Source organism: Vicugna pacos, chromosome 4 (assembly GCF_048564905.1).
Source record: "Vicugna pacos chromosome 4, VicPac4, whole genome shotgun sequence".
Taxonomy (NCBI): Eukaryota; Metazoa; Chordata; class Mammalia; order Artiodactyla; family Camelidae; genus Vicugna; species Vicugna pacos.
Window position 1 is genome coordinate 79,492,590 of NC_132990.1, and position 27,859 is coordinate 79,520,448.

The 27,859-nt window shown below is 63.3% G+C and overlaps 3 protein-coding genes across 9 annotated transcripts; 2 read left to right on the forward strand and 1 right to left on the reverse strand.

Annotated features, from left to right (window-relative positions):
- Positions 1–7,211: 7,211 nt before the first annotated feature.
- Positions 7,212–11,465, reverse strand: FBXW5 (F-box and WD repeat domain containing 5). Of its 4 annotated transcripts, none has more exons than XM_072960544.1 (9): positions 11,328–11,465; positions 10,101–10,316; positions 9,789–9,946; positions 9,459–9,633; positions 9,160–9,308; positions 8,638–9,070; positions 8,338–8,485; positions 8,058–8,270; positions 7,212–7,983 (listed from the first exon to the last, which is right to left on the reverse strand). In XM_072960544.1, exons 2-9 carry the CDS (start codon positions 10,291–10,293, stop codon positions 7,740–7,742), a joined length of 1,713 nt encoding a protein of 570 aa, XP_072816645.1. In that variant the 5' UTR covers positions 10,294–10,316; positions 11,328–11,465; the 3' UTR covers positions 7,212–7,739. The 4 variants fall into 4 exon arrangements, with proteins under 4 accessions (XP_072816645.1, XP_072816648.1, XP_072816647.1 ...); XM_072960547.1 differs by having other exon boundaries at positions 8,653–9,070; positions 11,328–11,463; XM_072960546.1 differs by lacking the exon at positions 11,328–11,465 and adding an exon at positions 10,862–11,213.
- Positions 11,466–11,540: 75 nt separating this feature from the next.
- On the forward strand, positions 11,541–13,667 carry C8G (complement C8 gamma chain). Of its 4 annotated transcripts, none has more exons than XR_012072376.1 (8): positions 11,541–11,985; positions 12,136–12,308; positions 12,386–12,522; positions 12,700–12,770; positions 12,849–12,956; positions 13,148–13,281; positions 13,365–13,403; positions 13,490–13,667. XR_012072376.1 is itself a non-coding variant. In XM_031676134.2 (8 exons), exons 1-8 carry the CDS (start codon positions 11,868–11,870, stop codon positions 13,501–13,503), a joined length of 762 nt encoding a protein of 253 aa, XP_031531994.1. In that variant the 5' UTR covers positions 11,541–11,867; the 3' UTR covers positions 13,504–13,667. The 4 variants fall into 4 exon arrangements, 2 of the variants coding, with proteins under 2 accessions (XP_031531994.1, XP_072816649.1); XR_012072375.1 differs by having other exon boundaries at positions 13,152–13,281; XM_031676134.2 differs by having other exon boundaries at positions 13,180–13,281.
- A 1,601-nt stretch (positions 13,668–15,268) lies between these two features.
- LCN12 (lipocalin 12) lies at positions 15,269–21,376 on the forward strand. Its single transcript, XM_072960549.1, has 6 exons — positions 15,269–18,042; positions 18,432–18,568; positions 20,036–20,115; positions 20,195–20,311; positions 20,442–20,543; positions 21,275–21,376. The coding sequence occupies exons 1-6, from the start codon at positions 17,929–17,931 to the stop codon at positions 21,301–21,303; spliced, it is 579 nt and encodes a 192-aa protein (XP_072816650.1). The 5' UTR covers positions 15,269–17,928; the 3' UTR covers positions 21,304–21,376.
- Positions 21,377–27,859: the final 6,483 nt, after the last annotated feature.

Below are 27,859 nucleotides of genomic sequence, written 5' to 3' on the forward strand. Positions count from 1 at the left end.
ACATATCCGCAGGGAAACCAGTGACCCAGGGAAAAGGGGTGCTCAGTTGGGCGACCAGGAGCAGGCCTGGTATGGCACCTGGCCCAGCCCAGGGAGCAGCAGGCCCTGCTCACCTCCAGACGTTCACATAGCTGGATGCATCCAGCCTGCCTTTTACATCTGACTTCTCGGAGCATCAAGGTTTCAAGGTTCCGCAGCTTGAACGATGCTCCGTTGTACAGATGGACCGCATTCCATCCACACACGGTAATGGACTGGAGCGTGGTTCCCCCTCTGGTGTCGCGTGCAGATCTTAGTATGGACAGCGGTGCCTCCCCTGGAAACTGCTGGAGGAGCACCCACCCCGTTATCTCCCAGAGAGGTGGCACCCCCTGCCTCTCCCCCGGGGCACAATCTTTCATTTACGCCTTCATTGGACCACCTACCTACTCCCTTGTCTTCCCCATGTGGTTGCTAGAATCTTGGTTCCATCTCATCTCTTCACTGCACAAAATAATTAGTTAAAAACACCCAGCAGAGGTCATAGCTTCGTGTGTGCCGTTTGAGCTAAGCTGACCTGTGCCCGTGGTGTTCCTCGTCTGGAGAAAGGGTACCACCTTCCTGTGACTGTGGGTGTCTTTATTTCACCCGTGCTTCTGATACTGATTATCTGGGCTTAGAATTCTGGGTTGGTGGTTTTTTCCCCCAGCACTTTGAAGCTGCGGGTCCAGTGTCACCTGGGCCTGTTGCAGATGAAACGTCTGCTGCTAGTTTGTTACCCTTCTTACGAGTAAAATGTGTTTTCTCCCTAAGGGCTTTTAAATACTATCACAGAGTAGAACTGGCTCACGATGCTCTTGGGGTGCAGCTCTGAGGTTTAACACGTGTAGGCTGACGACAGCACCGCCCTGACCAGAACACGGCATCTCCACCATCTGTCTAGATGCTGTCCCTTTGGTCCCCCACCTATGACCCCATGGTGACAACCTGTTCTCCGTCGCTGCAGTTCTGTCTTTCCAAGGACGTTGTACAGATGGAGTCGTAGTGTGAAACCTCTGAGACTGGCTGCTTCTGCTCACCCGAACGCCTCTGGGGTCCGACGTGATGTCACTAGAATTCTGGTCCTCGGCTGCGTGGCAACCCATGGTGCGGATGGGCCACAGGCAGTCCGTCTGCACGGCTGCTGGAGGGTAGCAAGTGCTTCCCAGGCGTCTGCAGGTGCGATCAGAGCCGCTGTGGGACTCAGCTCTGTTGTCGCCGGGCCTGGGCTCGCTTGCCTTCCCCACGGGCTGCTGGCTCGTGCAGTCAGTGTAGTTTAAAGGCATGAGAACCTGTGGTCTGAATGTTTGCGTCCCTTCCAGATTCACGTGCTGAAACCTAACCCCCAAGGCGACGGCGGATGGAGGGGAGGCCTTCGGGAGGTGATGAGATTGTGAGGGCAGAGCCTCGGGATGGGGCGAGTACCCCCAAAGCGGGGCCCCACAAGCCCCTTTCTTCCCCACGGGGACCTGGTGCCTAGTCTGCAACCCTACCAGGCCGGCTCCCACTCGCAGCCTCAGTTCTCAGTTCAGCCTCCAGAACTGCAAGGAAGAAGTCTGCTGTTTGTAAGCCGCTAGGTCTGTGGCGTTTTGTTACGCAGCTTGAGCTGGCTGAGGCAGCGGCTGCACCCTCCCGCTCTCACCAGAGCAAGTCTTGGTCCCAGTTGCTCCCACGTCCGTGAGCACGTGGTGCCGCTGGGTTTTGTTTGCACTGGTTGTGATCTCGTTTCCTTGACGTCGAGTGATGGTGAACATCTTTGGTGAAGTATCTGTGTCTTACTCATTTTTAAGCCTTTTTTTATGAAGTCCTGTTTTACCAGCTTTTCCTAACACAGATTATGCTTTTAGTGTCACGCCTGAGAGTTCTTTGCCTACCACCAGGTTACGACGGGTTTCCAGGGTGTCTCACAGAAGCGTGCGCTGTTTACATTTATGCTCCGATCCATGCTGCATTTTGAGTTGGGCCTTGTGTGGGGTGCGAGGTGTAAGTCTGGGTTCACATTTCTTGCATGTGGATGCGTACCTGTTGTAGGACCACACCTTCCACTGTAGCCTCCCTTTCCTCTTGCCTTGTTTCGTGCATCTGTACAGAAGTGCTCAGTCGCCGCATTTGTGTGGTCTGTCGTTCCATTAATCTGTGCACCTGTTGCTTTTCCAGCACCACTCTGTCTTGAGGAGTATGTGCTACAGGTCAACTCAGTTGGTGTGATCCCTCCAGCTTTCTTCTTGCCTTTCAGAATTGTTCCAGCTGTTTTTGTTTCTTTGCCAATAGGTATAAATTTTAGAATCATCTTACCAGAATCTATGTAACGAGAAGACTTGCTAGGATTTTGGTTGGAACTGCATTGACTGTGTAGATGAATTTAGGAAACATTGACATCAAAGCTGAGTCTTCCAGTCCCGAAACGTAATTGGTCTCCGTTTAGATCTCTGGATTCTTTTGTAAATCATCCCTTTGTAGGACTCGACACACATGCCCTACACGTGTTTCGTTAGGTTTAGACCGAAGCGTTTCTTCTTCGAGCTACTGTAGAGAGGGGTTATTTTTAAATTTTGGCTTCCAGTCGTGTTCCTGTTGTTCAGAAACACAATTGACTTCTGTGTGCTGTTTTTATATCCTGCTTGGTTGAAAACGCACTGTTTCTGGAAGCTGGCTGGATTTGTGTGTATGGGTTTGGGGCATTTTATGCCTCAGCTGATTGTCTGTGAAAGGGGCAGTTTCAATGCCTCTTTCCCAGTCCCTGTGCCTTTCATTCCTCTCATCTGCCTTGTCCCTCGGGCCCAGCCCTCCTCCCAGCCTGAACAGGTGAGACCGAGGTCCCGCCGTGTTCGCGGGCTTGGGGAAGGCATCCTCTTCCACCACTGAGTACAATGCTACCTATAGATTTTTCGTCAGTGGCATTTATCAGGTTGAGCAAGTTCCTTCTACTCCTTGTTTGCTGAGTTTTTATCATGTCCAGATGCTCTGCCACCTGCGTTTACTGCATCAAGTGACATGTCCAAGTGGCTTTTCTCCTATGCTGTTTCTGCCGTTGATAAGCTGGCTGCACTGATCGAGCTCCAAATACTGAACCAGCCTTGCATTCCTGGGGTAGACCCCGCTTGGGTGTGGTGTGGTGTTCATTTTGCACATTGCTGATTTGGTTTACTAGCATCTTGTGGAGCACGTCACAGCTCTGTCTGTGAGGGGTATTTGTCTGTATTTCTGTTTTGTAGCCTTTGCCTGGCTTTGGTCTGGGGGTCATGCTGGTCTTAAATAGAAGGAGTCTGGAAGTGTTGACATGTTTGCCGAGGCTTGTTCTGTGACACAGGCTGTGGCGGATGCCCCACGTGAACTTGAAAAGAACGTGTATTCTGTTGCCGGGCGGACTGTACTGAACGCGCCAGTTAGATTCAGCTGGTTGGTAACTGTTGTGGGTGGAACCGTATGCCCCCCACCCTAAAAGGATATGTTGAAGTCCTACCTCACAGTTACTCAGAACATGACCTTAATTTGGAAACAGGGTCCTTACAGAGGTCATCAAGTTAAAATGAGGTCATTAGGGGGTGTCCTAAAAGGGGGAAGTGTGGACACAGACATGCCCTGAGAGAAGATGATGTGAGGAGACTCGGGGAGGGGACGGCCCTGTGGAGACAAGTCAAGGAGCACCGAAGATTGCCAGCAAACCACCAGAGCCTGGGGAGAGACAAGGAAGGGTCTCGCCCTGGAAAGTGTGGCCCTGTCAGCACCCTCACCTTGGACTTCCGGCCTCCAAACTATGAGACGAGAAATCCTGCTGTGTTCAGCTCCCAGTCAGTGGTGCTTCGTTGTGGCAGCCGAGCACACCAACACGGAGGGTGTCAGTCCCTGTGCATCCTGAGGCCTGTCCGCCTGCTGGGTTCCTCTCCCGCTGAGGGAGGAGCGCTTAGTCTCCGCCTGCACCGTGGACGCGTCTCATTCCTTCTCGGTTCTGACGCCGTCCGCCTCGTGCGATTGAGGCCCCGTAGCGAGGCGCACAGACATTGAGGCCGGTTCTCTCTTCCTGGGGAGGGTGCCCTTGTGCCATCGCGCGGTGCCCCTCTTTGCCCAGGGAGAAACTTTCTGAAATGTGCTTTGACGTCAACATGGCCAGTCCTGCTGGTTCTTACTGGTGCTTTTGCGGCGTAAGGGTCCCCACCCTTTACTCGTAACCAACCTGTGTTACATTGGAGTCAGCTTCCGATGGCATGGTTGGACTGCAGGGGTTGTTTTGTTTTGTTTTGCTTTACTGTGACAATAACAGAACTACTGATATGCTGGATGTAATTTTACCACTTTGTGTTTGTTTTCTGTTGGTTCCATCTCTGGTTTTGTTCCTCCGTTTCCTGCCTATAATGTTGTAGAATTTTTTGAATGTTTTTAGTGTTCAAGTTTAGTGTATCTGTTGTGCCTCTGACTCTGCAGTTTTAGTGGTTGTCCTAAGGGTCACGACATCCTCCGTTTTTGACAGTTGACTTGGAACGAGTATTCTTCTCTTAACTGGGACGTAGAGACCTTCCACCCCTGGACCCCTTCTTGCCCCCCCATGTCGCTGTGCGTGCTGTCAGCGTCACCAGACGATGTCGTAGCCGACTTCCCCTCAGCCGCAGACACATCCAAAGGACGGAGTCCATTAACCGTCTGTGCCGCGGTTCCCTCATGGCGACGTTCTGCGTTTCCTCCTGACACCATTTCCTTCCTGTCAGAAGAGCCAGCACTGGCAGTTCTACTAAAGCAGGTGGTTTTCACTGAATACAGAATTCTGGGCCGACAGCCTGTCCTGTTCCCCGGCGTTTAAAACGTCTTGTGCCGCTTCCTGTGGCCTCCGTGGCTGCTGCTGAGAAGCCTGCGGGCGCCCACACCGCTGCTCCCCTGGGCCTAGGTGTGATGTCTCACTGCTTCGTGACTCTTCGTCTCAGCGTTCAGCAGTTTGGCGTGACGTGTCTGGCTGTGGGTGTCTTTGGGTTTGTCCTGTGTTAGGTTTGCTCGGCTTCTTAAACCTGTAGGTTTATGTCTTTCGCTGTATTTGGAGAAGTTCTCAGCCATTATTTCTTCAAAGCTCTTCCTCCTCTCCTCTCAGGCTCCAGTGACACAAACGTTAGAACTTGACTTTCGTCCCACAGGTCCTTGCAGCACTGATTTTTCTTTAGATATCCGTTTTTCTCTTGGTACTGGTTGGAGAATTTCAGTTGTTCTGTCTTTAGTCAAGTTCACTGACTCCTCTGATGTCTCCGTTCTGCTACTGAGTCAATTAGTGAGTTTTAAGTTTCGGTTATTTTAATTTTGTTTCTTTGCTGAGATGTTTACATCTTAAAATCCATTGCAGAGTGTGTGCGAGTGCCTGTTCCAGCAGTGTGTAACGGCTGCCAGAGTCTCAGACAACCTGGCGGCCCTCGGCACTGCTCAGCGTCCTTTCTCTGGAGCTGGACTTTTCAGTTCTTTGCATGCTAGTAAGTACCTGTGGGGTATATTCTGCAGCTCTGAGTGTGACTTCATCAGATCTGGGTCTGGTTGAAATCCTGTGGAGAAGATTGATGCCTTTGCTTCACAGGCCCTGGGTCTGGTTAGGCTCAGGCCCACGTCCACTGCCATCTGTGGGCCGGACCGAGTGTCAGCCCAGGCCCCAGAGCTGTGCCCTGCGTGTGCATGGCCCAGTTCCCAGCTGGGACTCCGGTGCTGCTCTGCAGAGGCTCTCAGAGCCTGGGGTCTGACCTGCAGCCCGAGGGGAATCCTGGGCGCTCAGGACCACTTTGTGGGCTGTTTCCCAGGCTGCTGCCTCTGGTCTGGGTGCCGGCACTGCGTCTGGGCCTCAGCCCGAGGCCTGGCTCTTACTACCCTCCTCTGTGTTGCGCCCGTCCTTGGTCCGGTCACACCTGGGTCCATGCAGCAGGAGAGCAGAGAGCAAAGGGACAGGGGCTCTTGGACTCGCAGCAGTCCCGCACAGCAAGCAAGGCTCCTGTGCGTCCCCGCGGCCCCAGGGGATCACCTGGCACCAAAGAAAAAGGGGGCAGAACAAAGCCGGGACCCTTCCTCACTCGCTCAGCTTCACGAGGCTGCTCCCGGCTGCTGACTTCCATGCTGATGGCTGCGCTGGGCTCGGCCAGGTACCGGGGTGAGGGGGTGAGTGCCTGCAGGAGGTGCCGCCTCTGCTGCCACTCCTGACCCACCTGCTGCAGTGCCCTTCGCCTCTGCCCTTCGGCTACACCGCGGGAGGCACGGGGCCCCGTGTCTGCTCCACCTCACCTGCACCCCGAGCCCCCGCTCCGAGCTCTGAGGCTCCTCGGTCTCCGTGCTGGGACGCAGGCTCACATCCGCACTGAGCATGTGGTTCCCCTCCTCGGTCAGACCTCGGCACACGTGTTCTGGGGTCCGTCTTCACACGCTCAGGCCCGCGTCCACACATCTGCCTGCCCCCCCGACAGCGTATCTGCTTCTTCCTCCCTTCCGCTTCCCCGTTGTCACATGAGGCAGGCCTGGCCAGCCCTCTCCCCCTGCACGGAGCTAATTTTGATCACTCTACATGTTCTCCGTTGGTTCCTTCTTAATTTTTCAGCTTCTGCGTGTTCTTGATTCCTGTTCCCCTGATTTTGTTTTAGAGACTTCTGTAGGTTTCCTTGTTGGCTTTATAGACACATCTTAAGTCTCTCCCAGAAATCGTGCTACCTTGCAGCTCCTCCGGAGCACGGCTGCACCTGGGGGCTTGCTGGCTCCTGTCCATGGTTCCAGGCGTGTCCTGGGCAGAGCGCTCCAGCTTCCCCCTTTCCCTGTTCTCACCTATCTGCTGGTTCTAAGACAAACCCAGGGGCCTGGGGCTCCAGCCTCGGTGTGTGGCCTGTGCTGGTGGCTGGCTCTTCTGGGCACTTTGCCCTCCTGTCCCCACCGGGTGGACACAGCCCCTCCTGCTTCCCCCACCTGGCCCCTCCCAGCCCGCTGCTTGTTGCCTAGACTTGCCAGGTTGAGTGTCCCTTTGTGTCCCCTTGCTGGCAGGGTGTGCACGGTGTGGCGGACGTGCTCAGGGGCCTCTGCACTCGGGGCCTCTTCTCCTCAGAGGCCGTGGGAGCAGCAGCCAGGAACACACTCGAGTCACGCTGGCCAGTTCAGGGCAGCTCCAGTGCGGCCTCGGGCATCCCGCCTCCTGTCTAGCAGGCAGGATGAGAGCCCACGGGCCCTCCCTGCACAGAGACTGGACGGCCATGTGCTATTGCCAACTGTTTATTCAGACCCTGAATACGTGACCAGTGACATGCATGTCCCCTGGGCCCACTGTAGCCTGCCCTGCACCTCGACCCTGCTTGCTGGACAGTTCCCAGAGGAGGGAGCCTGGGCTGCCTGGGCCACATTCGGCCCAGCAGACACCAGCAGGGCCCTGCAGGGTGGCTGGACATGTCATACTGGAACATGTCATACTGACCGGCCCAGGGCCCAGGCCCAGGCCCAGGGGAAGAGAGTGGGTGAAGGGCAAGAGGCCCCCAGTGTCTTGTACGCCCCAAGCCAGCCAGGAGACACCTGGCTGCCCAGTACGAGCATCACAGCTGTGGGAGGGGGTGTGCATGTGCGAGCGTGGCGGGGCCGGGCCGTCCCCTCCCTGCGGCCCTGCTAGACCCCCCTTCCTAAGGCATTACTGCTGCAAGTTTCTCTGCCACCCAGTGTGTTTGGGGCAGCAGCCCAGAGCCCGGCAAAGGGCCACGGGCCTCTGTCGTGTCCTTGGTGGGTCCCAGTGCCCCTCAGCGCCGCTGGCTGGCAAACCAGGAGAAGAAGGGGCGTGGGCGGGGGCGCCGGGCCTGATGGACACGTACAGCGCGTGGTGAGCGCCAGGCCTTGATGGTGGCATCGTCGCTGGCTGTCAGCAGGAGCTCCTGCTCCTGGGGGCTGAAGACCACCGAGTTGACCACGTCCTGGTGCCGCAGCTTGGCCAGGCAGATGTTGTAGTGGCGGTCCCAGATGTAGCCGTGCCGGTCCTCCGCCCCACTGCAGGACAGCCTGGGATGAGCCCCGCCAGGCACCTCGGGGCCCACCCCTCCCCCGCCCCGCCCCGCCCGGACCTGGCCACGAAGTCCCTGCTGACGTCCAGGAAGATGAAGAAGCACTCGTCGTTGGGTGTGTAGGCGCGGTGGGCACGCAAGGCCCGCTTCACCTCCCGCATGGTCTTGAGGTCGAACACCAGCAGGTCGATCTCCTCCGCAATGGGCGGCGGCTGCATGGGGTCAGCCACCACCGAGCCGCTGGGCCAGGCACGGCTGTTCACATACAGGTACCTGCGAGGGGCATGCCGCTCAGTACGCACCCCTGGACACCCCGCCCGGGACTCTGCTGGGGGCCCACCTGTTGTCAGGCGACAGGCCCATGCCGATGATGTGTCCGTGCACGTCAATGACGTGGTCCAGCGCATCGAAGAAGGCGTCGGAGCCCCGCCCCTCACCCAGCACAGGTCCCGCCGTGGTCATCTGGTGCGGCAGGATCTGCTTGATGCCTGCAGGACAGCCGGGAGGGCAGCCCTCAGCCCAGGCAGAACCTGGGTGCCTGGGGGCGCTGCCTGCCCTGTGGGCCCCGGACCCAGGAGGCTGAACCAGGGCTGGGCCTCCGCCCATAAACTGCCAGCACCCCTGCCCAGGGCAGCCTCACCCTGGGGCCCCTCACCGATCTGGTGCGGCGAGTAGGTGAGGCAGCCAGTGGTGAAGATGAGCAGTTTGTTTCTGGCGTCGGCTGTGCTGGGCTCGGGGGGCTTGGTGCGGCCCTGGGCCAGCAGCTCCGCCACCTTGGTCTCCAGCATGCGCTCCGACAGCTGGGGCTGTGCCCGGCCCTCCAGGAGGCCGTCCAGGAGGCGCCTCAAGCCCTTGGCGCCGGCTGGGCCCGGGCTGGCCTCCTCCTCTTCACCGTCACTGCCCAGGTCGAAGACGCGGCCCGGGGCATTGTCAGGGGCGCCGGCGTCCAGCAGGAGGTCAGGGCTGTCGAAGCGGCTGCAGTCGGCCACCATAACGGTGCGGATGGTGCTGGCATTGAGGTTCTGGATCTTGAAGAGCCGCTTCACCACGTTCACGTTCTCAGACTCCACGTCCTGGAGTGGGGAGCGCAGGGGTGGGAATGGGCTATGTAGGGGATGGGTGGGTGGGGGCTGTAGCGACCGAAGGGCCCGCCCATGCGCACCTGGAAGGCGTTGTTGAGCCAGAGCACCGAGCAGGACGTGATGTCCCCAATGCGGTGCAGGTTGCCCGAGATCAAGCTGGTGTCGGTGAGCCAACAGCCGAACACGTCGTAGGGCTTGTTGCGCACGCGAGACAGCAGGGCGAAGGTGTCTGGCGGGAGCGGCTAGATGCGGCAGGGTTGTCTGCGCGGGGGGGTGGGACCAGGGCGTGGCCGGGGTGGGAGGAGCAGAGACGGGAGAGGGTGGGGCCTGGAGGGGCGGGGCCTCCCCCGAGGGCCGCCCCCCCCAGGCCCCCTCTCACCTAGGCTGATGACTGCGATCTCGCCAGAGGAGGAGTTGTGGGGCCCTAGGAACACCCCCGATACCAGCAGCAGCGAGTCGTCCTGGTTGAACTGGGAGAACTGGGTGTAGCTCCAGTTGTAGGGCCGCATGTCTGCGCTGTGCAGCAGCGAGATGGTCAGGTCGTTGTTCCAGATCTGCGAGGAGGGGCCGAGTCAGGGGGCACCTGGGCCCCTCTCCTGGCCGGCTCAGCCAAGCCGGTGCCCAGAAACCGCCATCGGGCAGCGGCTTCTTGTTCCTGGCTGTCACCCCTGGCCTGGCCTCTCTCCCCACCGGGTCGGGCTGCCCTCACCTTCACGGTACAGTCCTTGGAGCAGGAAGCGAATTGGTAGCCCGAGTGGGAGAAGCTGAGGTGCAGGACCTGGTCAGTGTGCTCCCTGAGAGTCTGCACCTCCACGCACGGCACCGTGTCGTAGAGCCGCCGGAACTCCTCGTACCAGGACGTGGCCGCTGTGGGAGGGGGGTGTCACCCTGATGCCTTGACAGCGAGGGGCCCAGCCCTGCCCCTCAGCCTCCCTACCAGGCCCTGGCTTGGAAGCCCGGTCTGGCTATCCCAGACCAGCGTGAGGACCAATGGGCTTCGGGGCCGAGTGCAAGTGCTGACCTGGGTGTCGGGGCACGTCGCGGGCCACCTGGTAGTAGCGGTAGAACTGCTCCCTCCACAAGAACTCGTCCCGGGACACGGCCTGCCATTGGCGGCACACCAGACCAGCGGCCAGCACGTCAGCTGGGCCCAAGCTCAGGAAGATCTGGTAAACGAGGCTGTCGGGGAGCAGGGGTGTGCCCCCCTCGTCCATCGTGACATTCTGCCCAGGCAGCCCTGAAACGCATGCACGGTCCCCTTAGCCACCAGTCAGACCAGAGAGGACACTGGCCTCCAGACCCACAGAAAGATGCAGGGGCCAGGGGTGAGCTGAGGCCTCCCAGGGGGGCTCCTCCCACCCCACCAACTGCCCTGCTGGGAATTCCACTGGACTGAGCATGTGCGGCGGACCAGCTGGCTCTACCCGTCTGGCCAAGGGTCCAAGAGCTTCACCAAGGCCCCCTGGACAGCCGTGCTCCTCGGGCCCCACACTCCTGAGCGCCCCTGCAAGGCCCAGTGGTTCCCTGGAATAGGCAGCAGACACCTCTCAGAACTCCCAGACCTCCTCTGGCCTGAGGTGGAGCATGCGGCAGAACACTGGGGACCCCAGACCCACCCTCACCCCAAAAGACCCTTCCCCCACGGGGACAGGCTTTCTGAGTGAGGCCCACTGACCTCCCCCAACAGGGTCCTAGGGAGACATCTGGCAGCCAGGGCTGGTGACCGCTCCGAGGTCAAGAAACGAAGGGTCAGTGACCCCCCGCGCACCCTGTCACTCTGACCTTGCTGTCCCAGGCTTCGGAGCTGTCAGCATGGGACAGAGGTCCTTCCGAGAAGAGACTTGGGGCTGGCAGGAGGAGGGCCAGCCCGCCCGCTCTAGAAGCCACCAGGGACACCAGCCGGTCCTGGTCGGCCCTGTGGCCTAGGAGAGCCCAGCCAGGCAGGCAGGGGGCCAGCGCGGCCACTGCCAGGAGAGCTGGGGGCGGGGCTGGAGCGGGACCGCCCAGCGCCCCCTCCCACCCTCTTTCCGAGGGGCTGCCGGGGGCGGGGCCTCGGCTCGGCTCCCCCTGTCCCGGCGCCGACTGCCTCTGCGACTCATTCATTAGTCGAGGGCGCGGCTGGGGTCGAAGGCCGAGGGGCTGGGCCGGCCGGGCCGGGGATCGGGCCGGGTGACGACGCTTCCCGGGGCCGGGGTGCTGGGGTCCGAACACAGCCCGTGACGACGCTCCCCAGGCCGGGCCCACTCACCGCGGCCGCCTCCGCCCCGCTCCGCTGCCCCCGCCCCGGCGCCCGGGCTCGGCCCGCGGACCCGCTTCCGCCCCCGGCCGCCGCTCCGGCCGCCGCGTCTCTATGATGGAGGCCGCCAGGCCAACGCCACGAGCCCCGAGGCATCGATCGCTGCGGAGGTCCGAGCCCGGCAGCCCGAGTCGGCTATTACTGCGCCTGCGCTTCGGGCCCCGCGACCCAGGCGGCGCTTCTTAGTGCGCCTGTGCGTGCTCGGTCTCACCCGGAACAGCGCCCCTGGCAGCCGGGAGAGGCGGCGGCCGGCGCCCGGGCCCGTGGGCGGGGCTTGTGGGCGAGGCTCATGAGCTCGGTTAGGGTTAGGGTTAGGGTTAGGGTTAGGGTTAGGGTTAGGGTTAGACGCGGCTCAAGACCCGGCTCGGGCAGTTCCCAGTGTTGCGCTCTGAGCAAATGGCTTGAAGAACTCGGGTTCTTCGCTATGAGGATAAGACCAGTTCCTACCTCAAGGGACTGTTCGCAGTTGAAGGGGAATAACCGTGCAAAGGGATGAGCTCCAGCCACAGTGGAAGTCAGGTGGGACTTGTGGAAGCAGAGCCAGAGGACAGCTCGGACTTTGTACACAGGACGTGGCATCAGGGCCCTGCCGGGAGGTGCTGGGTCAAGGGTGAGGCTGAGTTCATGAGGAGGCTGGGGGGCACCCTGGCCCAGGGCAGGGTTTGGGGAGGGGGAAGGCAGTCATAGACTTCCTGGGCTGGGCTGGTGGGTGGACCCAGACAGTGGACTCTGACCTGGGACTTGACCATCCTGCCCTGAGCCTCCCCCAGTCCTGTCACTGTTGCTGCCGTCGCCATGCTGGCCGCCAGGACTGCAACCCTCTTGACTCTGCTCCTGGCCACCAGCTCCCTGGGCCAGAGGGCTCAGAGACCCCCTAGGCCCCCTTCCTCCATCAGCACCATTCAGCCCAAGGCCAACTTCAATGCTCAGCAGGTAGAGTTGGGAGGAGGTGGAGGGTAGGAGCTTTGCAGCCCCCATCCCCACCTGCTCTCACATGGCCTGTCCTCCAGTTTGCAGGGACGTGGCTCCTTGTGGCCGTGGCCTCCTCGTGTCGTTTTCTGCAGGAGCAGGGCCACCGGGCTGAGGCCACCACACTGCACGTGGCTCCTCAGGGTGCAGCCATGGCCGTCAGCACCTTCCGAAAGCTGTGAGTCCCGGCACGGACCCTGACCCCACCCAGCCCCTGACTCCCGTCTCAGTCCCTTGCCCCACCTCAGCCCCTAGCCCTGCCCCCATTGTGGTCTGGACCAGTGTCCCAAGAGGTCCTGCCCAGTTTGGGGACCCCAAGCCTGCCGTGCCTCCTCCCAACCCCCACCTCTCCCAGGGATGGGATTTGCTGGCAGGTGCGTCAGCTCTACGGAGACACGGGGCTCCCAGGTCGCTTTCTGCTCCAAGGTGAGGAGGCAAGACCAGCTGGGGATGAGGGTGCGGGGCTGGGGAAGGGGCTGACGTGGCTGACCCGGCTCCGCCTAGCCCGAGGGGCCCGAGGGGCAGTGGACGTGGTCGTCGGGGAGACGGACTACGGGTCCTTCGCCATCCTGTACCTGGAACGGGCGCGGCAGCTGTCGGTGAAGCTGTACGGTACGTCCACGCAGGAACCGGGTCTACACACACCCAGGGCCGCCCAGGTGGAACTGGGCAAGCCCAGCTGGACACACGGCCCCTCCTCCGACTTCCCCTGCCTGAGATGGGGACAGAGAGGGGACCGGGAGGGGCGGGGGTCACAGCCCCAGGCACACAGCCCAGCTCCCAGAGGGCCCTGCTCCCACCAGCCAGCAGGTGCCAGGAGCCCTGTGTTCCGCAGCCCGCTCGCTCCCCGTAAGGGATTCGGTCCTGAGTGTGTTTGAGCAGCGGGTCCAGGGAACCAACCTGACCGAGGACCACATCCTGTTCTTCCCCAAGTACGGTGAGTGTCCCGGGCCCCCGGTGGTCTGCCTTGCCCCCTCGTGTCTCGCCTCTGCCACTTCTGACCCCTGCCCCGGCCCCCAGGTTTCTGTGAGGCTGCTGACCAGTTCCACATCCTGGACGGTGAGTGGGCGGCGCCGGCTGGGTGGCGAGGTGAGGGGTGGGCACCCTGCGGCTCCCTCACTAGCTGAGTCTCGTCTCTGCTGCAGAAGTGAGGAGGTGAGACCGGGCAGCAGCCACGCCCCGAGAGAGAGCCAAGATTCTGGAGGTGGGGGCACCCACTGCCCCCCTCTCTGAGCGGGGGACTCTCCCATCTGCCCCCAAAGCTGCCCCTCGCCCCTGCCAGGAGCTCAGGGCGCTGCCTTCATTAAACACCATTAGCCTTGGGCCCTGACTTCTTACTGTGCTGGACCCCGCCGGGGCCGCTGCTCACCCAGTCATCTCTTGGACACGTGGGGCTGCTTCCCAGGTGGCCCAGGAGGGGCAGCGGCTCATTCTCCTGGACAGGAGCCCTCCGGGGAGGTAGGCAGGGTAGAGCCTAGAGTGTCTGGTGCCCTGCCCTGCTGGGCCCCGGTGTCCCCTCTTCCATCGACCCTGCCCCCCCAACCCTGGTGTCCCCTCCTCCGTCGGCCCCTCACTATGGCCGCCCCTGCCCTTCTCTGCTCCCTGACTCTGAACACCCCTGCTCTGCTGGCCTCTCTGGGCTGCCCTGAGCTGGCCCAGACCTGAGTGCACCCCTGTCCAGACACTCTGGCCTTTTCTAGAAGGATGTGTGGCCCCCCACAGAGGTCCTCCTGGCCTCCTGCTGACCCCTGAGCTCCTCCCTCCTGGGAGGCAGGAGCCCTGTGGCCTGAGGCAGGATGGGCCGCTAGGGAGGGGCAGGCGATTTCAAGGGGGCAGGCAGGGAGACCCCCCCTCCCAGTTCCTGGACTCGGTGCCTGGGTCTGGGGCGAGCTGGCAGGAGGGTGGGAGGCTGAGCTGCCCCTCACAGCCGCCTCAGGGGCTGGCAGGGCCAGACAGCATGGGACTGGCCTGGGAGCAGGACTGACCCCTGCCCCGCGCTGAGTCCATTCCTGGCATTGGGCAGCCGGGTGCCCCTAAGGGAGATCATGAGGGCAGGCAGGAGAGGTGGGGGGTCTGTACCCCAACCTGAGGAAGCAGGCCTGCCTTTCTCACCTGCCACAATTGGGGTGAGCGCAGGGGCTCTGGGTGCACAGGGGAGGGACTCCTGGACAGACTGAGTGCCCCTCAGGAGCCCACAGCCAGCATCTGTCCTAGGTCATCAGCCAGGAGGGACCACAAGATGACCTCTGATCTGTAGAGACTTTTCTGGAATGATGGAGCTCCGAGGCCCAGGGAGAGGCAGGCAGGGGCTGGAAATGAGGGAAGGGGTCCTCACCTGCCAAAGGCGGCCTGGAGGGGTCCCTCCAAGTGACTCCAGACTGTCAAGAGGAGGTGTGGGCTTGGGGACAGGGACACTCCCCCAGGCAAACTGGGTGGCCCTTCCACACACCAAGGTCCCAGCCAATTTGCCTGTCCCTGGCCAAGGGTCCCCCTAGGGTAGAGAAAAGGCCAGAGGATCAGATCTACCACTGCAAACACCTGAAGGCTGAGAGTCAGCGGCCCCTGCCCGGGAGCACGGAACAGATCACGCTGGGGCCAACTGTACCCCTCCCTCCAGAGTCCCCCCAGGGGCTCCCACAGGCAGGGACAGCTGCCGGAGACTGGGGGAGGGAAGTGCTCTGGCATCCTGGCCCCTGCTGGTGAGAGCCCGTCCAGACGCACCGCCCCGGGTTGAGCAGCTGAGGGCGTCCGCGGACCTCCAATCCCTCGGGAGGGTGCTGGGCCTGTGACCTGACAGGTCCAAGGACCCCACCACCGTCCCCAGGGGGAGGCTGGCTTTCTCTCCCCCGCCAGCCTCCCCCGCCCCTGCCCGCCCAGGCCTGAACCGAGAACCAGGCCCACATGGTGGCTGCCAGTTGGCCAACCCGCAGTGTCCCCTGGGGCACTGCGGGTGACCATGCCTGGCACACTGCTTGCAGGAGCACTGTGTGCACACCCCTCCCCACGCCAGCCTCCCTCCAGAGAACTTGGGGGAGGGGGAGGGCAAATGGCGGCCCCCCCCCCCCAGGCTGGGGCCAGAATAGGGCCGGAGGGTCAGGGAGCTGATAACTGGCTGGGCCAAAGCTTGGTCTGGGAAACGGCCCCAGGCCACCCCGTCTGGGGACCCTAGTGTTCCTGAAGTGCCCACTGCATGCCAGGTCCTGGGCATACGGATGGGCAGGTCCTGGGGGCCTGAAGTCCAGGCCTGGCCACTCGGACCTCCGGTGAGGCTGAGGGGGCACCAGGGCTGGACCCCCACCCCAGCCCCCATTTTGTCCCCTCCAGCAGCTTCCCCCCTGGGCTAGGGGGAGGACCAGGCCACCCCAGGTGATGATAACAGAGCAGAGGGGACCACTGCCTGGTCCCTGGAGAGCAGGGTCAGAGGCCCCTGGTCCCCCCTGCCTGCCCACCCGCCTCCTCATTCACTGACCCAGTCCAGCCTGGAAGGAGCCCACAGTGAGTAGGGACCGCTCCTGACACCCTACTGGGCTGTGCCCACCCAGTGTCCCTCAGCACTGGACTCCCAGAAGGGCAGAGAGATCGGGCTCTGGGAAGCAGGGAAGGCAGGGACCCCACAGAGCAGAGCTGGAGGCCACAGGGCACCTGCGTCACACGGTCCGGGCTGAGAGCTGACGGTGCCCCAGAGAGCCCCCCGCACGCCTGGCCCCGTGCCTCCCGGGCAGAAACGAGGCCTCTGTTCTGCGGTGTGGGTGGGTTCGGGCCGTGGGCGAGGCTCGTCAGATCCCCGCTCTCGGGGCTTCTGGGGAAGCAGGGTCTGTCCAGCAGGGCCGCGTGGCCACAGAGCAGCCCCGCCTGCCCTCCCAGGCCTCCCAGTCGGCTCCTTACCCGGGTGGGGGGCGGCAGGTACGGAGTGCTACCGTCATGATGCGTTTTATTTGCACGTAAACGTCTAATGAGCTCTAGATGAGTTTTCAAAAACTAAGTGAAACAGTTGTAGCTCTAGGTGAGTCGTTTTTATGGAAAAATGTAATAATTGATTTTTGCCTTTTAATTATAATAGGTGGTTTTTAATACTTTAGAAGAAAAAATGTCTTTAAAAATCTATGGAAGCTGACTTTTCATCTGCGGTCCTACTCTGCTGGGCCCACACCAGGGTGGAAGCACTGGAGCTGGTGGAGCAGGGGAGGGAGCAGGGGGCCGGGGTGGGGAGCCCAGGCCTAGGGCACCTGTTGTCCAACCGAGGGCGTCCCTGGCCTCCACTGCTGCAGGCACTTTGTGCCAAGGCCCGTGCTGACCAGGGAAGGCCAGGTCGTCATGGGGCCCTGGCAGGGTGGGGGTACTTGGGGAGGGGCCGCTGTCCCATGCTGACACACTGCGCTCCAAACTTCCCCAGAGCACCCTGTGGACAAGACGGTGTCGGGGAGGCAGCAGCCTCCAGCCAGGCTGGTGCACCCCAGCCCGGGTGTCCCGGCACAGAGGGCTGGTTTCAGTGGGTCCTTGGAAGGGTTTAGGGTCAGGCGGGGATCACTGGGGTGGGGTTGGTGCCTGCAGGGGGGAGGTGGAGGCCAGGCACTCTGAGGTCTGGGAGGGAGCTGCTGCCCCAGCTTCTGCCCGAGGCTAAGGGGTCTTTGTGGAAGGTCATGGAGAACCACCCAGACGTTTGCAGCTTCTCCCCCAGGGAGTTCAAGGAATGGGGATTGGCTCCCCAGACCCCCACCCGGGCCGGACGAGCCCCTGCTCAGGACAAGCCGCCCCAGGCCCAGGGCGGGGGGAGGTGGCCCAGGACACACTCCCTGGTCAGGTGTAGGCCCTTCCCGCTGTTGTGGGGCCCACGCACACACCCGGCGGCCTGAGGGAGGGCAGGCTGTGCTCTTCCCTCCAGGGTGGCTGGGGTGGGCCACATGCCCAGAGCATGCCCCCCTCCTCCCCGACTGCCCTCCAGCCCCCAGGACCAGCGTGTGGGTGCCCACCCCCTCTAGGCTGGGCTTCCCTGGCCCTTGCTCTCCCCATGTCATGACTGCGGAACCCCTGGCCCAGTTCTTCCAACTTGGTTTTGGAGGTGTGCAGAACAGCGTAGGGGCTGGCAGGTCCAGGCTCTGCACCGTGTTCCTATTGCAAGAACGCCGCGGCCCTGACCCCTGGGGACTGGGATAGGTCGTGCTTCCTGTTGGGGCGGGAGCATCATGTTCTGCATGCACAGTCGCAGGGGTGCAGGGGAGGTAGGGCTGGGTGGGGGAGCCACTGCCAGCCTCAGACCCCCAGGAAGGGGGCCAATGGGGTGCAGAGCTGGGGGGGGTCTCAGAAATCAGAGTGCAAGGCTCAGGGGCCTCCCTGGGGGCTGCTGGACCCCCTCCCGAGGCTGAGACCCAGAGGCCCCCACCTTTGGTGGGCTGGATCTGAGGTGGGCCCCGCCCCTGCCTAGCCCACTCCCAGGCCCTCTGCGCCCACCTCTCCTGCCTGCCCTGAGGCAGAGGGTGAAGGGGGCCCGCCTCCAGGGAGGGGCGCCTGCCAGGCAGGCACATAAAGAGGTGAGTCTGAGCCAGCAGCACCGACGGCCACTTTTCTTGCCTCTGTCCTGGCTGGGATGGGGCCCTGGTGTGCCCTGTGGGTGCTGCTGGCCCTGCTGAGAGACCTGAGGGGCCTGACCGCGGACCAGGCACTCAGCAGCTCAGTTCTGCGGAGCTTCCAAGCAGCTCAGGTCAGGAGCTGGTCGGGAGGGGGGTGCAGCTGGCCGAGGTCCAAGTGCAGGGAGAGAGGAGGACCATGCCTGCCAGGGGAGTCCAGCCTAGCCACTCCTGCTCTCGGCACCCCTACCCTGACCTCCAACAGAAGGGGACCCTAGAGAGACCTTCCAGGGCCCGCCACTCCCTCTGTAATCCCTGCCAGTCCCTGTGAGGTGGGGACATCTCAGTCCCTCTGCACACATGGGAACCTGAGGCTCAGAGCAGCCAGCCATGGGCCAGGATCACCACCCCCTGCCAGACCCAAGGCGTCCTGCCTGTGGGAGCGGGCTGGGCCCAGCCGGAGCCGTTGTCTGGGGAGGGGCCCTGGGGGCTCCTGGACTCCACCACCCCCAGCCTCCTGCAGTTCCAGGGGCTGTGGTTCGTCCTCGGCCTGGCAGGCAGCACCCACAGGACTGTGGACAGGTCCCTGCTGAGCCCTTTCACAGCAACGTTCGAGCTGCGTGAAGACAGCCGCCTTGAAGTGTCGTATGCCATGATCCGGTGAGTGAGGGCGCTGGGCCTGTGCCCCTAGAAGCCAATGGCTCTGTGACTCGGGCCCACCCTGGGTCTGGGCCACATTCTCCCCAGGCCTTCTTCCTAATGTGACTTCCAGCATGGGCTGCTAATGACCCAGTCCAGCTCTGGGGGTGTACACAAACGAGGGCAGGCACTTACTAGATTACAGACTCAGAAGAGCCCGTGGGCTAATGGATTTCAGGTACAGCTGGATCCAACAGCTCAAAGCTGTGATCCAGGCCCCATCACCCCCTCTTTCTCCTTCTCTTAGCTTGGCCTGCCCTAGATTTCTGTTCGAGCAGGTTCTCACCTCACAGGGGTAAGACAGTGGCTGACACTGCTGTCCTTCTCAGGGTCCCAATTCCAGAAAAGAGGGAACACCCAAGCCGGCCTGCTGGTGGTGTCTGATTGGCTCTTCTTGAGCCGTGTGCTGCTCCAGGACCGTCTGGGGTGGCAGGCGCTCTGGTGGGCTGGCCTGGACGCCCCATTGAGGGGAAGTGGGGAGCCGTGATGGACAGCTCTGGGAGCCCCTGGAGGGCGGTGCAGCCCTCCTGGGGGGGGCTGTTGCTGCGAGGGCCCCTCTCCTGGCAGCCCCTCCTGCAGGCTCCGTGGCCTTGCTTGCTCACTTGCCAGAGACCCCTTTGCTTAGGGCTGTTTGGTTCCAAGTAGTGTGAAACCAGAAGCCTAAGCAAGGTGGTCTGTCCGCCAGGGGCAGCTCCTGAGGCCAAGAGTGGGACTCAGTGCAGCCTCTGAGGGACAGCACCCAGCCCCTGCGCTGGCCCGCCTCCGGCCCTCAGAGCCTTGTGTGGGCTCAGCCGCGGTGGACCCCCGCCTGGGCGTCTCGGAGGCTGATTAGGTGGGGAGAGAGGGACCCGGGGCAGAAGCAGCCTCGGAAGCCTTGTGGGCAGCCCCAGCGCTCCCCCACCGGCAGGCCAGGCGATGTGGCCCAGTTGCTTCTCAGGCAAGTGCATGCACCTGGCCCTTCACTGGGGACTGAGGAGAGGGAGGGAGGGAGGCCAGGCCCAGCTCCGCCCTCTCGCTCGCCCCACCTTGCCCAAAGCCCAGGGCTGCTGGCTGGGGTGCTGGCCCCCAGCTCTCCTTCAGGGCCCCTTGCTGCCCAGAAGTCAGGTTCTCCTCCGAGCACACTTCAGGTCCTGCTCCAGGCTGGGGAGTGGTCCACAGGGTGGGGGGGCTGGACTGAGGCTGCACAGGGGAGAGCTCGCCCCCAACTCTTCCAGGAGGGGGCGGTCCAGACACCTGACAGACCAGGACGGAGACACCCCTCCAGGGAGAGGCAAAGTCCCCAGCCGGCCAGGCCCTGCTCTGCTCAGGGCTCAAAACCAGGGGCTCCCCTGGTGAGCCCGCCTGGGCAGCCCCTGTGAAAGGCGACGACACTGGTGGCCCAGCCAGGCTCTGGAACCTTCCTCCTCTGCCTCTCCCCCACCCCGACAGGGGCCGTCGCTGTGTGACCTGGTCTTATGTACTGATTTCGGAGACCCAGCCTGGGAAGTTCTCGGTGGACAACAGCGGAGGTGAGGCGGTGGGCAGAGGGGAGGACAGCCTGGGGGTGCTGGTGGGAGGACCCTGACTCTGTGGCCCTGACACCCCCAGTGCCCGGGGGAGACCCAGAGGAGGTCCAGGTGTACGACACTGACTACACCACGTTTGCCCTCGTGCTCTCCAGGAGACAGTCCAGTGACCAGGGGATCCTCAGGATCTACCTGCTGTGTGAGCCCCTCGCCCTGCAGCCACGGTGGAGAAGGAGGGGGAAGGAGGGGGGCGCCTCAGGGCAGGGGCCACCCGCCACTCACTACCCACCCTAGTGGCTGAAGGCCACGCTTTGTTCCTTGGGCCCCAGGCAGGATGTGGGCCATACAGACTGAGGTGCTGGACAAATTCGTCTGCCTGGTCAGAGCGCAGGGCCTCTCGGATAACAACATCGTCTTCCCAGACTTGACAGGTAGCCGGCTCCCGGGCTGCGCTGGGGGCCTGGACTGAGAGTGGGCGTCTGCCCCTGGGCCCCCGAAGCCCTGCGGTGGCCCTGTGGTGGGGGGGGCCACAACCTGCACTCGAGGTCACATGTGGGGTCCCGGCACCCCCAAGTGTTCAGCCTGAGCCTGAACTAGGCTGCATGACTCCTTGGTCTTCCCCCCACCACCCAGGCCCCAACCTAGGCCACCCCCTCCTCACTCCAGGAGCATTTCCCACTGTTTCCTGCCTCTGGCCCTTTGCACGTGCACAAGAACAGGCACATCCACTGACAGGCATGTGCACAAAACACGTACAGACGCACACACACAGACGTGCAGAGCCTACACACGAGCATATGCCATGCACACATGCGTGTGCACAGGGAGAGAGGCACTCCAGCGCACACAGGCTCCCAAGCATGCGCACCGCACACCCATGGTGCCCAGGGCTGCAGTGAGTCTGGGGACCCGAGGTGGTGGTGGGGCGCTTCCTGAGGAGCCCAGGCTGGGGGCAGGACAGCGCCCTGGGGTGCATGTCCCTCAGCCCCACCCTTCCCCTTCCCCTGACGGGACTGCAGGCTCCCTTCCTCCCTCCCTCCTGCCCCTCCTCCTCTTCCTCTGTGTGTGTGTGTGTGTGTGTGTCTCAGTCTCCCTTCTGGCTCCGCCCCCTCTCTCCCTCCAACCCCACCCCTCCGTCCTGAGGCTCTGTCTCCCCCCGCAGACTGGTCACTCCACCCAGATGCCTGTTGAAGGATGAGGTGCTTCCTCCCCCAGCCAGGCGCTGCCTCACTGTCCAGTGTGAAATAAACATGCCGGGTTGGGATCCAGGAGTGTGAACAACAGTAATCATGGGGTGGGCAAGCGGCACAGGTGGGGACCCTCAGCTCCATGGGCCTGGACTGCCCCTGGGCACCCATGCCCGTCCCCAGCCCGCCAGTGCTGGCCTCACGCCTGCCGGGGCTGCACGTGCGAGCGGGTGTCTTTGCATGTCGTGCAGAGCTGCACCAGGTCGTGCCCAGAGCAACCCCTCACCCTCCCCGACCCCCTGCTGGGTGACTCCGCAGACCCTGGGGCCCCGGCACACAGGGAGGACCCCACGTAGGTGCCCCAGCCTGGGGAGGGGGGAGGGGCTTCCTGCCAGTGGGGATGTGGGGACAAGTGGCTCACGTCTGACCCCCACCCCCCCGGCTGTAAGGGCGCTTCAGGAGCAGAGAGCTACAAGCCGGGACACTGCGTCCCAGCACGCACGGACTGCAGCCTACCCGCCCTCCCCTCCTGAGCCTCCCAGACCCCAGGGAGGAGCAGGGAGCACCCAGAGCCCCCGTGGAAATGGCCTCACCAGAGGGCAGAGGACCTCCAGGGAGACCCCTGCTCGGTGCCTGACCTTCACCTCCAGGAATCTACCCTCCAGAGGTGTCTGGGGCAGGGGCTGTTTAAAACCCTCAGAAGACAGACCTCCCCGTGTCCCCTTGGCGGTGGAGCCTGGTTCCGCAGGCACTTCCACGGGGCAGGTTGGGCCAGAAACCAGGCAGATCCTGGAACGGGAAGCTGGCCCCCCGGCCCCAACGGAATCACCCCAGCGACAGACCCGAGGGGCGCCAGGCGCGGCCCCTGCCGCCATCAGGCCAGGAGCTGGCGTGTCCGAGCCCCCAGGGCACAGGCTGCCGAGGCGCAGGCGTGCGTGGCCGTTGCCCCGTCTCACACTCCGAGTGGCGCCTGTCACAGAGGAGGCTGTGGACACCGACCCGTGGATGACTGCAGGGGATGCGCGGTAGAATGGACGGGTGGGTGTGGGGGGACGGAAGGGTGGAGGTAGGGGTGAAGGTGTCTTGAGCTAAGGAGCGTGTGGTTAGGGGTCCTTCCTGCCTACACGAGCCAGGGATTGGCCGCTCTGCTGCGGGGGCCGGCAGCTGGGTCGTAGCCCAGGGCTTTCCAAGGCCATGGTCTCGTTCCCGCCTCGGTCGCTCCCTGGTCCTTCCCTCACTGACCCATGGTATGCCTGTGGGCAGAGCTCATCCTGAGAGTCAGGTCCGAGCCCTCACCAGCCCGGGGCCTGGGCCAGGCAGGGGACAGCAGCTTGGGGTGGGGTCTGGATGCAGGACCAAGCAGAGAAGAGGACGGGCCCCGCCCTGCCCCAACCACGTGAGTGGGACCTCACAGGCCACATTCTCCCCCTTAATCCTGCACAGACCTGCAGGAGAGGGTCTTCAGTTCCCTGCACAGATGGGGAAACAGGTTCAGGAGTGCTGACCACTTGGCAGGGTCACTGGACCCCTGGCCTCCCCAGAGCGCCAGGCCTGTGGTTCCTGCTCAGCCTGGCAGGAAACACGGACTCAGCTCCAGGGTGAGGCTCCCTGTGTGCAGGCGGGAGCCGCCTCCTCTTGAACCTGGGGTGCACCCTCGGGTGGTGGCCGGCTCCCTAGACGCAGGCACAAGCAGAGTGAGACACCTGGGCCACAGGGCTGCTGGTTCCCCCCAGCAGAGGGAGGGAGGAACCACAGACCCACTTCAAGGGGCTTCGGCTGCCATGTGTGTCACCATGGAGGACAGAGGTGCCTCCTTTAAAAGTTGGAAGTACAGCGCCTGACTCGACGACTCAGGCCTGTGGGCAGAGGGGACGGGTCCCCACCCTTCCCTGGCAGGTAGCCCTGGGAGCCCTGTAGGATGTCCCTGACCCCCTGCCCTCCTGCCTGGCCCTGTCCTCCAAGAGCAGGGCCTTTCCCAGAGAGGGTGTGGGGTGATTGGTGGCCCCCAGCCCAGCAGGTCCAGATGGCCCCGACTTTGGCCAAAGTCAAGGCGTAGCCCTGCAGGGTCAGTATAGCCGCCCCTACCCCCATCCCTGCTGGCCTGAGGGCTGTCACAGCTGTCCTGCTGGCCGGCTGCCCGGGACACCCACCTCGGCCCATCCCACTGCAGCCTCTCTCTGAGCCTGGCCGGACGGTCCCCCTCACGCTCTGGGTGGTGTGGTTACCAGCCTGTCCCCAGGCTGGGTCAGCATCACCTGAAACCCCACCTTCCGCCTTTTCCATGAGCAGAAACCCTGAAAGTCAAAATGGCGGGGGCCTGGGGCCAAAGACACAGGTGGGTCCAGCCAGCCCTGGACACACTCACCAGCACCTGAACCTTCAGAGGCCAGAAGACCCGCAACCCCCAGGCGGGCTCGGCCCCTCACTTCTCTCAGTAACCCACCCCTGCGGTCAGGACGTGTGGCAGCTGTGTGACAGGCAGGGGCCTAGGTGGGCGAGCGTCCCAGGCGGCACCCCCCACAGCGGGGCGCTGACGCAGCCGGCCTGGGCGGGGTGGACGCGCAGGCCCAGCCTGAGTAGCAGCCGTGACGTTGCTGGGGCAGTGCAGTTGCGTTTTCTTCTGCATCTCCCGGATCCCTGAGGGCGGTGAGACGGAGGGGAGGACAGAGCTGCATCTGGATGGACAGTGACTGCCCTGGCAAGAGAGACCTCCCGGGGCCCTGGGGGACCATTTCAGGGAGAGCAGCCCCCATGAGGGAGAGAGGGCCCTAGAGATCTGGGACCCTTTGTGGCCCCACGTCTGCATCTGAGCTGGCTGGGGCTTGGCTGTGCGTGGTGGGGACAGGCCAGAGCAGCCAGAGGCCGCAGTGGTGGGAGGGCAGCTGCAGGACCGTGGGAGCTTGGAGAGAGAGGGGACGTGGTCTCTGGCCACCGCAGAGCCATCTCAAGGATAGCCCTGAGATGGCACCGTGTGGTCGGGCCACCTGGACGGAGCCCACAGCTGGGTCTGCAGGGCCTGCATGTGAGCTAGGACTCCGTGATGGATGCAGAGAGCTGCCAGCTGTGCCGCCCAGGACAGCCTTGTAGGGATGGTCCGGTGCTGGTGACCCCAGCCGATCTGGAGTGTCCACCTTTCTTCCATCTTTCCCTGCCCTCCATGTACGAATTTCATCGGAACTCCAGAGGGTGTGGGCCAACACCACACCATGACGTTACTCAGCCAGAAGCAGGAAGGAAATTCTGACACTCGATGACACTCTTGAGGGAAAGAAGCCAGACACCAAAGGCCGCCCGTTGTGAGACTCCATTTATATGAAATGTCCAGAGGAGGCAAATTTAGAGACCGAAAGTGGGTCAGTGGTTTCCAGGGGCTGGAGGTGTGGGGCAGTTGGGAGCCCCTGAAAAGCTGCAGGCTGGGGGCTGGTCTCCGGCAAGACAGGGTGCGGTTAGAGGGAGGCCACATCCAGCGCCACCCTCAACCCCCAGGGAAGGAGGAGCTGGGTGGGCGAACCACCAAAGGTTAAGGGAAGAACCCCGGAAAGGAGGGAGGGGAGGGGAGGGGGAGGGGAGGGAGGGGTTCAAGCAGCCACCGGCCCAGACGGAAGCCTAAGGCGACTGAAGCGGAGGCCAGACGCTCGTGGGGACACACTGACACCCTCAAGTGGGATATTTAGACAAACTGGGAAAGTTCTGAAACAAAGCAAAACACGTAATAAGCCGGCACAAGAGGGCAGAGAAGTTGGCGGAGGATGGGAGACGGAAGCCCACCGTCGCTGCACCTGCCGGGGTGGGCCCCCCACCCCGTAGGTGCGTTGGGAGGTGCCCGGGGTGCCCACTGGGGCCACAGGACAGCCGTCTGTGGGACGCGCCCGCCAGGCGTCCCCGCTGAGCGGGGCAGGACCAGGAGGGGAGGAGGGCACGCGGGAGCACGCCACGAAGCCCCCTCCTCCCACCGTGCGCCTCCAGCCCCCACATTGACCAACATCCTGCCGGGCAGCAGAGAAGATCCGTCCGCAGGGTGTGGCTCCCGAACACGAAGGGCAGCAGAGGGCAGATCTGGGCCGGGAGATCTAACGCGATGCCAGGTGCGCCTGCCCCTTCGGCGGCACAACGCCCTCGCGCTCGCTCCCTTCCCCGCGCACGCGAACTGCCCGACAGGATGGGGAAACGGCGACTCCCCCCAACGGGGGGTCCCTCCTACAGGCGAGGGAGGGGCGCGCCCTTCTCCCGGCACGGGCGCAGCGCCGTCCCCGCCCCACCCCGCGGTCGCCGGGCCACTCCCTTCTCACAGCCAGCCGCAGTCCTGCTGAAGGTTCCGCTTCCAAAATACAAAGCTGTGATGTTCATCTCAGCGGCACGTGCACGCAGCAGGCGTGGGAAGAAGGAAGGGGAGCCCGCAGACGCTGGCGCGGCCCAGGAGCCGGCGCGGGCAGGGAGAAGGCGCGGGCTGCCCCGCCGCGTGGTGAGAGCCGGCCCTCCTCTCTCCGCGGCTCACTCCGTTCTTCCTGCCTGGCCGGCCCGCCGGGGTTTTCCCCGTGGACCGACCCACGTCTTAACTCCCAGGTGCCTGAGCCTCCCAGAGGCCTTCCGTTTGGGGGCTGTGGTCCCGTAGGCGTGGGAGGCCCGCGTGGCCCTCCGGGGAGCCCCCTGCAGCCACTGCGCAGACACCTGGTTTCCTTCCCGGTTGGGACCGGTACTTCAGCCAGTAGGAGAATCCCCTTTTCTGCTTGTCAGTTGGGGGCATGACAGCCCCAGATGGCCTGCTGGGGGCTGCCACATTCTCTAATTCAGTTCCTGTGTCCCCTGGTGGGGGCCGAGCTGAACGTTGTCGGGACAGAAAGTAGCCCACGGGATGTGTTAGTGAGAAAGGCCCCCGCACCCCTGGTTCTGTCCCCCAGCTGGCGCTGGGGGAGTGGGCACCACATGCGTGTTCACAAGCATGTGCATGTTCCGGGGTTGAGAGCGTCCCTGCATCCTCTGAGACAGAAGCGCTCCTTCTGGGCGCTGCCCCTGCTGTCACCGTCATTGATCCTCAGGAAGCCAGTCCACGGTTCCAGGGACTGGGCGCACATGAGGACAGGGCTGTCCAAGGCAGGAACCCACCCTGTGTACTTCCTTTCTGTGCAGAATGCCAGGACGTGGTGGCATCCTGTGGGCCACGATGGTGACGTGGACCCACCCAACGCAGCCTGCCCATCAGACTCGGTGGGCGAGTGTCAGAAAGGGGCCAGGAGGCAGGCACCCAGCTCCACTCCTCCCACATGTCGCCCTCCCCACCCGGTGACCAGGCAGCCAGGCCTAAGCACAAGGTCGGTGTGGGGGGCCTGGGTGGCGGGGACAGGGGCCTTGTGGGAAACCCTGGCCCCTTCCATCCTGTCTCAGGCCCCGCAGGGATGGGGGCTGTGCGGGGACAATGTGGAGGGCAGACCAGGCAGGGCTTGTCCTGAAATGTTGGCCTGTGAGGGTGGCACTGGGACCCGGGAGGGCTGCTGGCTGGAGCCATGTGGCTGTCCCCCACTGTGGGCCCTGAGCCATGGCCTCAGGCCCTGTGGGCAGCCGGATCGAGTCTCTTTATCCTGGCCTGAGATCTTCCACCACCATCTGGGCCTGCTGGGCCCAGGCCCAGCCCCCTGGGGGCTTCCAGAGCTGACTCTGCTTGTTTTCTGGGAAAGGAAGGGAGGGGGCAGGTGGGCTGGGGGTACCACGTGGTTGGCCAGGGGGGCCGGACCTGTGGGTGCAGAGCTGGGCTGGAGCCCCTCCCACCCCCACCTTGGCCTCTGCCCTCCTCTGGGTCCTGAGGCCTCGCCCACTCTGGCCCCTGGGGAAGCACCTTTTCCCTGCAGGCCGCTCAGAGGGTGATGCCGGACACCCTGGCATCCAGCCCCGGGACAGTGCGGGCTGAGCTGCGGCCACCGGGCACCTCGGCCTCCCAAGCCTTCTCCAGCAAGCCCACCAGCCAGGGAAGACTGGCCATGACGGCCCTGGGGTGCGTGGGGGCTGGTCAGAAAGGGCCTGGTGGGCTGATTGCTCAGGAGTCCCCCACGGGCCCCCAGCATACACACACACACCGTGGTGACACAGGGACCCTGCGGAGGATGGTGCCACACGGTTGGGGACCCCACGTGCAGCCCGGGGCCACCCCCGTCCAGAGTGACAGGGTGGGGGAAGTCCCTGTGTTCACCTGGGGCATGGGGAGGCCTGCGAGATCTGTCCTCCCAGCCTCCAGGGACTCTCTGCTGGGAAGAGAGAGGGGGCGAGGCTTGTGTGTGGAGGGGGCTTGGTGAGGGGGCAGGGCACCCCCCAGGGGCCATGGGGCAGGTTCCCAGGGACGGGGCCGGGTGAGGCCTTCAGGGCCAATCTGAGCCTGACAAGGGGGCCCCTACCCAGCTGCTCACCTCTTCAGGCCCTCTGACCTGGCCAGGGAGGCAGGTGGGAGGGTGGGGCCCCAGCAGTGAGGCGGCTGACAGGCCAGGCTCCCCCTGCCCCAGGTAAGCTGACCGGTTCTTAGGAGGGAGGGACAGGTCGCAGCAGGTGAAGAGGCCCACCGCCAGTCCAGCAGG

Bases quoted from the DNA above. Each gene is read 5' to 3' on its own strand.
- FBXW5 (XM_072960544.1), bottom strand. From the start codon at position 10,293: ATGGACGAGGGGGGCACACCCCTGCTCCCCGACAGCCTCGTTTACCAG. The intron at 9,634-9,788 runs GTGAGGGCAGCC...CCCTCCTCGCAG, and splicing joins CCAAGGACTGTACCGTGAAG to ATCTGGAACAACGACCTGAC. The intron at 7,984-8,057 runs GTCCGGGCGGGG...GCTGTCCTGCAG, and splicing joins AGCAGGGACTTCGTGGCCAG to TGGGGCGGAGGACCGGCACG.
- C8G (XM_031676134.2), top strand. From the start codon at position 11,868: ATGAGCTCCAGCCACAGTGGAAGTCAGGTGGGACTTGTGGAAGCAGAG. The intron at 11,986-12,135 runs GTGAGGCTGAGT...TCCTGCCCTGAG, and splicing joins CGGGAGGTGCTGGGTCAAGG to CCTCCCCCAGTCCTGTCACT. The intron at 12,523-12,699 runs GTGAGTCCCGGC...CACCTCTCCCAG, and splicing joins GTCAGCACCTTCCGAAAGCT to GGATGGGATTTGCTGGCAGG.
- LCN12 (XM_072960549.1), top strand. From the start codon at position 17,929: ATGGGGCCCTGGTGTGCCCTGTGGGTGCTGCTGGCCCTGCTGAGAGAC. The intron at 20,116-20,194 runs GTGAGGCGGTGG...TGACACCCCCAG, and splicing joins CTCGGTGGACAACAGCGGAG to TGCCCGGGGGAGACCCAGAG. The intron at 20,312-20,441 runs GTGAGCCCCTCG...CTTGGGCCCCAG, and splicing joins CCTCAGGATCTACCTGCTGT to GCAGGATGTGGGCCATACAG.